Source organism: Parasteatoda tepidariorum, chromosome 10 (assembly GCF_043381705.1).
Source record: "Parasteatoda tepidariorum isolate YZ-2023 chromosome 10, CAS_Ptep_4.0, whole genome shotgun sequence".
Lineage (NCBI taxonomy): Eukaryota > Metazoa > Arthropoda > Arachnida > Araneae > Theridiidae > Parasteatoda > Parasteatoda tepidariorum.
This window is the reverse complement of record NC_092213.1, coordinates 55623361-55633527: the sequence shown is the minus strand read 5'-3', so window position 1 is coordinate 55633527 and position 10167 is coordinate 55623361. Positions and strand designations below refer to the sequence as shown.

The 10167-nt window shown below is 30.2% G+C and overlaps 1 protein-coding gene across 1 annotated transcript in view; it reads right to left on the bottom strand.

The window, feature by feature from the left end:
• Positions 1–5759, bottom strand: part of LOC107439478 (arrestin 1) — a 24532-nt gene extending 18773 nt beyond the window's left edge. The window contains exons 1-3 of the mRNA XM_043052374.2: positions 5735–5759; positions 4405–4467; positions 2633–2693 (exon numbers count right to left, since the gene is read on the bottom strand). Coding sequence (XP_042908308.1) covers positions 2633–2693; positions 4405–4452 — 109 coding nt within the window. The 5' untranslated portion in view covers positions 4453–4467; positions 5735–5759. The remainder of the gene's footprint in view (positions 1–2632; positions 2694–4404; positions 4468–5734) is intronic.
• Positions 5760–10167: the final 4408 nt, after the last annotated feature.

The window sequence follows — 10167 nt, the reverse complement described above, 5'->3', positions numbered from 1 at the left end:
TGCATTATCCTGTTGGTAAACACCATCCCCCGCAGGAAAAACTGTTGCCATGAATGGGTGAACCTGGTCTGCAACTATGTTCAAGTAGCTTACAGACGTCAGGGATTGTTCTATGAGGATTATGGGTCCTAATGTACCCCATGAAAACATTGTTCCTGGACGAGAAACCATGAAAACCTGGTCAAGCCCATTGTTATAGATGGAGGGTGGTCATAATGTCATGGCTCTCTCTCTATATATACGCCTCATTCATTCACTTATCACTAATTCTCCCACTTTCCACGAAGTTAGAGACCCGTAATTGAGGACATCTGTTCTTTATGCAATATATGTATAGAAAAATTAAAAAAAAAGTTTTCATTTTGATATTTTCCTTTACAAAAAAATACTCTGTTTTTGAGCTTGACGGTTGTAAAAAAATACACCCGAGGTGGAAAATGAGCTTAAGTTTTGCACCAAAAATAACCTCATTTATAAACCTTCATTTCAACCTCATTTACACCTCACAAAATCAATCTCGTATATAACTCAAATAATTTTAGCTTAGATGGGGCGAAATTATTCACTGCTCAAATATACATATTTGCTTGAAGTGTAGAAAAAATAATCCGTGCATCTAAAAAACAGCCTCCCTAAGCTGATTGCTCTAAAGTAGATTTCCATCAACCTCGAGTGTGAATAAAACAACTTCATACACTTTGATAATACACCTTGGAAGGTTGATCTTCTAAGGTTTTTTTTTTCTTCGTTTAATTAACTTTGAATAAACCTCAAATCAACCATGACGCCTTGAAACATCTTATAAACCTCAAAAACCTCTTTTGTAAGGGTTATAGTTATCGGGGTAGTAAGCTAAATCTACAGAAATGCTTGATGGCACGTCTTTACCACGATTGAAGTCATAAATTAGGACCGTGTGTCCTTTATGTTATAAGTAAACAAACTAAAAAGTTTTATTTCGATATTTTGTTATTATCGAGATCATATTTTACCTTATTGACACTAATATTAAATAGCACTTCCGTACCAAGATAGAAATTTCTCTAATTCTGACCATTCAATAGATTCATTTCAATGTTTTGTGATTATCGCGGTAATTGAGGGTAATTAGTCTAATTGACAGTAATCAAGCTTTTACCAAGATGGAAGTCAAATTCAGATCATCTATTTTTTATGAATCAAGCAGAAAAGCTGGAAATGCTTTATTTCAATATTTTTAAACGATCGGGATAATTCGGGGCAATTAGCGACTCTGTGGATCCTTGAGTTTGGTTGGGCAAAGCATCTGGCCACAGCTGGCCAATTCGAAAAAGACTTATTCTTAAATTTGAAATTTAAAATAATTATGCTGAGGATTTAGAGCAATGCTGCCGAAAGCAGTATGAAAGAACGTGGAGCCGCGAAGCGGTGAGTTGTTATAGGTAGACCAGCTGGCGGCTAGTTTATCATAAGTGTTCCCATGAATATTTGAGTTCGTAAATACTGTCTGTTTTCTTCAAATTAAGATATAAAGTGATAGTGAATTTGTTATATTATGTAATAATTGGACCGGGATAGTCTGGTTGGTAGAGTGTTGGTTTCGTGTTCGTAAGAACGGGAGTTCGAATCCAGCCGGCTGAAAAATTCCTGTGCGTTAAATGGTGACTGGTTCACGTTAAATCTGTCAGGGTCACTAAGACTTTCAGGTTCGTATAATAAATCAATACCTTTGGGGGTACTGATCTAGTAGTTCCCTTGTCTTCTGGGTTGGGTTCAAAATTACGAGGCTACGGAATTGAACATTAGTAGTCGTAAACTCAAATTTGGGTTGGTTGTTCAACGACGATAATAAATTAAATTCGTATTAATTATAATAATAAAAAAATTCATTGAATTATGTTGGGATCTCGAATGTTGATCTTTCTCAATCTTAACAGATTGAATGCCATTAATTGTTATTTTGTGCTACCGAAGCTCTTAATTTTTTTTCTTTTTTTTTGTGTCTTACAACATTTTTTTATTCAGCAGGCTTAGATTTTTGTGAAGCCTATCATATCGTTGAGCTGGAGGACACGATATTAAAAGGTATCTCGCGACTTTTGTCTCCTCAGTGTATGAAGTTATGTATTTCGTTAATCTTATCCGCTCATTTGTAAGGATTTTCTGTATTTTATAGTGTTCTGGATATCATACCCCAGAGAAGCATCGAAACTTGTAACAACAGACTTGCAAAGAATTGTAACAAAGTAACAACATAATAGCTACGAAACTTGTAACAACGAAATTAATCGTTGTAATATATTTGTGATTTTTATTTACAAGGTTCTATTTTATTCATTGCCCTTCTGTTTTTAATAATAACTTATTAACCATTTTTTTCTCACTTTGAAAATATAAACTTCTACAATATTTAAAGTAATAATGGATTCTATTAACAAAAAGTAATTTTAGAACAGACTTTTAAGTTTCGAAGCCAATCTGGTTGTTTTTTGTGTACAGTTTCGATTAATAATCCGTATTTATACATAAACCGTTTACATTTTTTTCTCTCGCAAGTCAGCGTTTATAGTCTACTTGACAAACAAATCCCCAAATCACACTTTTGTAACTACTTTACCTGAAATTAAAATTAGTCGTAAACATATTTTCTTACCTATTGGATCTACAAAAGTTATGTGATCAACGTATTCCCTTTTGGATAGATATAATGTAACCTATATAAAGAAAGAAAAAATGCACAGTATGAAAAGACAAAACATTTTGACTTCAAGGGAATATTAAATAAGTAAAACTTTATTTTTGGTGCGATTAAAAGCACAGGACATTTTTTTAAATAGATTAAAAGTGGTAGCCCTAGTAATTCTTTCATTAAAATAAAAAAGATGAATCACGATATTTATATCAATCAAAATATTTTACATGGCTGTTAATTGATTAAAATAATGGCTAGTAATTTATTCATTAAAATAATTGAGATGAATCACGATATTTATATAAATCAAAATATTTTACATGGCTGTTAATTTTCGATATACGTAAAGTACTCATTGTAAAAATCTCTAATTTTTATTTTTGTTTTAAGAGAAGTTAATTATACTTGATTACCACTATTTATTGTCAGTTAAAAAATATCTGAATATGTTATTAAAAAATAATAATAATAAGTCGTGATTGTTTTGGATAATTTACCTTTCCTAAAAATGGATAAAAGTGTCGTTTTCTTTCTACCAGTATTTTTCTTCCCTTTAAAGATTAGCAATCCTGTTATAAATATCCAAACATGTTGACCTGTGACCTATTGAACGCTTGATGCAATATAGCAGAGGCTCTGCTTGCAACATAGACATACATCGCCCATTAAAAATTGATTATATTTACCAACATATTGCTAAATTAAATTCTAACTTCTTTTAGAAGGCCCAACAATGATATTTTCCAATTTGATATGTTATCAGAATACGACGAACAGCAGCCAAAATCTGTAGTGATGCATCCCTCTCCAAGATACAGAAAAAAAGTAAAAACTTCACTTATGTATAGGGTGGCAATGTGCCCCTTTTCTACTTCACTTGCATTTCAAACAAGACCGCAATGCTAGAATTTCATGATGATGAAAAAGGACGCTAGACAACAATGCTAGAAGTTCATTATGAATGGAGGTAAAAAGAAAAACGATTCTCAGTTTCAGGATCTACGATTAAATCATTATTCATCACATAATCATTATTACGATTAAATCATCAGGATCGGAAATCATTATTTTTTAATAAAAATAATGGCTAAAAGAAGAGAACATGTTCTTCATTTCAAAATAAACGCACTAACACTTTATGTATATATATACAGTCGAACCTCGATTTAACGAATTTTTTTCTGTCCGTCAAAAAGGGTGTTAAAATGCTCTCCTTTAGCGAATTTTTAGCTTTGATTAAACGTACAAAAATCTGGAAAAAAAATTCTCACATGAAACTAAAACTATTTTTCGCACTTGAAATTTTGAATATTTCACACCCTAATCCAAGTATGTAATTATATGCATGTATTAAGTTTTCAAAGCAAGTAGCGTTAAAGAATTAAGATCATTTTAAAGTTGATTTCCTAACGTACAACTTATAATTTTTAAGCTCGTAGTAAACAATAATCACTTCTTTTCATTATCTAAGAGTATTTTGCATTGATATTTTTATACCATAATACCAATATACCTTTATAAAAATTGATATTTGATATAACGAACGGATTTGTCGGTCGGAATCCGTTCGTTAAACCGAGGTCCAACTGCATACACATTTAGATTAAAAATGACCTGCAAAATATAACGAAATTCTAATTTTCAACACGTTTAGTTGCTCTTGAAATTTTTCCACAAAATTAAAGTTATTAGAATATCAAATTAGAATAGATAATAATTAGAATAGAATTTACTTTTCCATTGGGGCAACTTTTTTTGTAGATTCTGCAGGTAGCAACCATCTTGGATGTAATCAGCTGCGAAGTAAACAAGCAAATATGGTTACTTATGATGCATAAAAGTTTCTTTTCCGAGAGAAACCCAATAAGTATTTTATTATCTAATTATGTATTTAACGAAAGTTTTCCATGGCTTCTTCTTCTTCCACATTTTTTAACAACAAATGAAAATTGCAAATTATGTATATTTAGATCTGAAATCGATTGCTTAAAATAGTTTATGAGTCAGATTTTTAAAAAACATTAATAAAACAAGAGATGGTAATAAAATGATTTTATCGCAGCGAACATAATATTGCCTTTACCCAGTGTTTCCCAAACTTATGAATTTTGTGTACCCTTTCTAAATTTTTTGTAACGCTGTGTACCACTAATAAAAAAAATGAATGTATTTTTTACTATAAAAAGTGCACAAAAGTTAAAAATCACAACTGGCTGTTGACACCACTGATTATTAACTGTTAACTCTGCAAAGAATAGCCAATAGAAAAATACGTTATCGTAAATTTTCATAGCTGGTTTTGTTTTTTAATAAACATATTTTTGAAATTTTCATATGTTGCAAGATATTTCGCATAAGAACGCGTACCCCCGCTAAACTGTTCCCGTACACCTGGGGGTACGCGTACCACATTTTGGGAAGCACTGCCTTAACCCATACTGGGATACTGTTTTCACAAAAAAACAACGCTTAGTACTTCTGTAGTGATGTAAAAAGTACCTCTAAGTGGTAGGATATGTATGCTTAATCGAATTCGATATTTTCTAGTATCTTCAATTTTCGCAGTAGCATAATTCCACCCATTCCGAAATACTGTTGTAAAAATGCAACACTTTGCAATGATGTAAAAAGTACATGCATGGAATAAGTGGTAGACCATTAATGCTTAGACAAGTTTGATATTTTTCAATGTTGGCTTTAATGAGTGTAAATTTCTTAATTTTAAACCTCAAAACGGTTATTTAAAATAATCTCGATTGAATTATTTTTTTCAAATAATTATTAAAACAAAAGTTAGTCATAAGAGGATTTCATCGTAATTATCAACTTAACTCATTTCAGAATAATATTACGAAAAAGCAATCTTGTAAAAAGTACCTTTAAAAAAAGGGGTAGACTATTTATGGGTGACGGAACCCGATGTTTTCGAATGTTGCCTAACACTCGGGTTTTAAAATATCGCAGTAGCATAATTTCAGTTCTGATATTTAAAATATTAATATACTATCGAAAATAAGAATGTCTTTTTTTCTAGGTAAGATATAATTGAGTTACCAGTCTTACCTTTTTTAAAAATGTTGATAGGAACCTTGGCCTTAAACTCTTTACAGCATTGAACCACTAGGAAATGTTCTATACCACTAGAAATGTAAAACTATTTGCTTCTTAGATAAATAATTTTTTTTTTTAACAACATAGATAGAACTCTCAAATATAGCTCTTCAATCAGAATCCTATCTACGGTCACAGTAGTTTTTGCTTCAATTTTCAACTGAGATTTGCTGTGCCGAACAAGGGTTAAAAAGATTTTATCTGAAGCATTAGTGATAGATGCAAACTTTCAAATTTTCTGGCCAGAGTTTTCTTTTATAGTAGGTGAATAAAGATAGAAATTTTTTTTAATTTCAATAATACTTAGAATTTCAAAAATTTAATTACCGGACTTTTATAGATTTATTAAATTTTTTTTATGAGTTTAGTAAAAAACATTTTATATCAAATTAATTTAAATATATTGAAATGTAAGTTATGTAACCTTTTTAAAGATAAAAATTCGTGATAGCCATCAGGTATGTAGTAGTTAAAATAAAAAATTGCTAACTGTATTTAAAACAATAAATTTACCATAACTTATTTTTATTATTCAGGTTTCTTTTTACAGTTTTGCACTGTTTATCAGTAATTTTTAAGAATTTATGCATAGCGCCCTGTTAAAAAAGCGTTTCTTTTTTTTCTTCAAAAAGTAGTGATTCATTATTCGGAAATACTTTTTAAAAACGCGATGTTTCTATCTAGAATAAAATATTAACCTTTTGCACTCTGGGTTCTTTCTACGGTTCAAAAAGCAAACATAGGCGAAAAGTTGTGAAGTATTGTTTACTTATTGTTACACAATATATATGCAGATTTGGGTTATCATTACAAAATGAATCAAACTCAACTAAATTTGTGATTTTTTCAAAAATTGAGGTTCACGGAAAGGAAAAAAGCCTTCGCCAAGTGGATTGATTCTGTTGAGAGAGATCTTTGGAATCTGGGAGTCAATCGATGGTAATCTGGTGCTCCAGACAGAGAAAGAGGAAGGCTCGTGAAGACAGCATGGGCCTATGACAGGCTGTAGTGCTGAAGAAGTAGATATCATAACAAATACGACTTACAAACCCTTTAAATTCATTTTTACATGTCAATTTGAAGATAGTACAAGTTAGAGAAGAGATATTACAGAAATATGGTAAAATTTAAAAACCGCTACCTCGACGCTACAGAGCGTTTGACAAACGTCGAGATCGCTCGGAGATAACAAAACTTAGTATTTGCTCACTTACCATAGAATATCTGGAGATCACTGAGTAGTAGTAGTTTTTTTACATCGCACTAGAACTGCCCAACGTTCTATTGGCGATAATCTGGTAAGCATGACTGATGACAATCTGAAGACATACAATCCCAATTTTGATCCTCTGCAGAGAGGATGGCTCATCCGCTTTAGTAACCCGACAATCTGCACGCGAAGTCGGGCACTTTACAGTAGAACAGTTTAGCATTTGGTACTTTCGCAGGCTGTGATTGAAATGGCCAACCACCCACTCACTGACCATTGCCAGTGATTCCTGGATGATCAACTGGAAACCGTGTCTTACAATCAGACCACTGTGGGACTCTCCATAAGTAGAGACCACTTATTGTGGCTGGGCATAAACGAGTTAATTTTTTAGTAGACAAACATACAGAGAAATCATGAATTCCAATTTTTACGTATTCATAAGTAATATTTGTGAGTAAGTTTATGTTTAAATTCACTTTTAGCTAAATTGCTTACTATATTTCGACGCGTTCATACTGATTACAAAGTCTAAACCCAATCCTCAGAGACATGTTACTTGCAGCAAGTTATACCTTGTTTCGATTAGCAGGTTTAAGCTTTCTTATAGCACACTCGGGCATCGGGGTTAAACCAGTTTTAAAAACTTTTAAGCTTCTTAACCTGCTAACAGTATCAGTTCCGACTATTGCCTACATGTCATTAATCTCCTACTCTATCAGATATAGGAACTTAATTTTTAATTACAAATGATTGCCTGTTATTCTTATGAATATCTCATGTGCTGACTTGAAAGTTTGTAAAGATATACATAATAAATGTTATTTATTATCCAGCTATCATGAGAACACCTGTGGACTGAAAGTATTAGATTGTCTGCAGCTATGGGAATATGTGTAAAATCATTTCTATAAGGGAGAGAATTAAAGAAATGGCATGATTCTTCGGACACACACTAAAGTGAAATGACTAACCCCGATCCCTATTCAAAAAGACTTATCATCATTTACCACAGTGACCGTGAATGCCCAAATTTGGTGGCAAGAGAGTTTTTGTGATTGATAACCAGTATAATCATTTTGACCCTTTCTGGCACTTTGTTGCCAGTCTGGCTACTTTTGATTCAAAAATGATATAAACCACTATAAATGTACAACTATTTGCTTCTAAATGTTCACAAATTTCTAACAATCTTTGCACTATTTTTTAAGCAACAACGAGAGGAAGCATGCCTCTTCAATAAGAATATACTCTCTAGGGTTGCAGTTGCCACTAAAATTTTCAACCAAAATTTGCTGCTCCGCACAGGGTTAATAGCAATTACAAAATATTAAGTAAAAATATATTTTACGAATAGATTTAAACAAAAGTGGCAAAACAAGGAAAAATTGTTTATCATACTTTGCACAATAATTTATTTCTTGACAGACACATGTAAGAACGTATACATGCGATGTATACGTTCTTACATGTGTCTTTCTTAACTTAAAACAATTTTTTTTACAACTAACCATTAAAGTAAGTTCTTTTATTTTCATTATAAATGACTTTATTTTAATAAAAATGGACTAATAAATACAACGTAAAAATAAATTTTATTTTTAGACAATTAAAAACATTTTAAAATAGAAATATATCTTTATACATTTATATACAATTCCACTCGGTATTCACAAAACTCAAAGAGAAAAAGGTTGCAATAAAATCAAATACAGAAAGATATGAATACTGAAGGCTTTAAGATGATATACTGTTTTCCAAAGGTGACAGTTTAGCATCAAACTGTTCCTTAATATTGTTTCCTGTTAAGGACTTTTCAAGTTTATGGAACTTTCACTATGTAACACGGCAATACTTAAAGACATCTTACTGCTTACAAAAAGGCTCTCCTGAACGATTTGAAATATAGCTTAACATATTACCAAGCATTTTATCTACATAGTTATATAAGATATTTATTAAAAACATTTTAACATAAAAAAATCATTTGTGATGTTCGCCATCAGAAATTTTTTTAATTTTATTTAGTAGATAAAGGAAAGAATTTTCAAGTGATTTGGATACAATGTAATTAAATACAATGTAAATTTAAATACAATGTAATTAAAATATAATATAATTAGAATAAAATATATTGTTTGTTGATCATTTTATGCGGAAAGAAATATTACATTAAATGAACAGTTAAAAAAAAATATGTAATTTTTTAAATACAAAATACATATTTTTGATAAATACAAATACATTTGCTGAGACAATAAATTGCAAAAAATAAATAAATAAAGGATGGAATAAGGGAAAAATAAATTTTTATGTAAGAGTCAAGGAGTAGATAATTTTTTTTAAAGGTAAAAAGAAATTATATTTATTTTCCTATTTTTCACTCTTATACTTAAAATTGCTTTCTAAAATATATTTTTCTCATTTTCTATTCTGAGTTTTATTGGGCAATTGACAACCTATTTATTCTAAAAAGCAATCTTTGAAGAAAAAAAAAACTGATAGAAGACAAGTATTTTATATAAGTTTTTATAATATATATATAAACATATTTTAAAGTTCACCTAACGAAAATTATATACTTTTGCTAACAACTAATTTTGAGAAAAATGTGCAAAATTTTAGGCAATACAAAAGCGATGTATAAAAATCAAATGGTCTAGTAAAAAGTATTAATGTCTTTCAATTTGTTTGGATTATTTGAAATGAAGAGAAGTGTTTAGAAAACATCAAAAAGGAAAATTAATACATTTTAATTTATTCATAAAAATTAACAATTTATTATTAACGCTTTCAGTAAACAAGTTTCTGTCAATTGCTAAAAACTGAATTTGGAAATAGCTTGCTGATTTAACATGTTCAGGTTTAGGCACTTTACTATTTTAATGTAGTTTTTACGACACACGATTTATTTTTTCAAAATTTACCTTTTGAAAAAATACAAAATATTTTTTATTTAAATTTCTTTAAAATTAACTTAATTTTATTTTTTAGACAAACCTAGATATCTTTTAAACTGGAAAAGACAGTTTGAATGCCAGTGATTGATGTCCTTTTATACATGGAGCGCTTCTGATATAGTTGAATATTTACTAAGACAAGAATAACATATGATAAGATTAAACAAGTTTGTTTAAAATATAAAATTACAGAAGAATCTTTAAGGAAAGTTAAA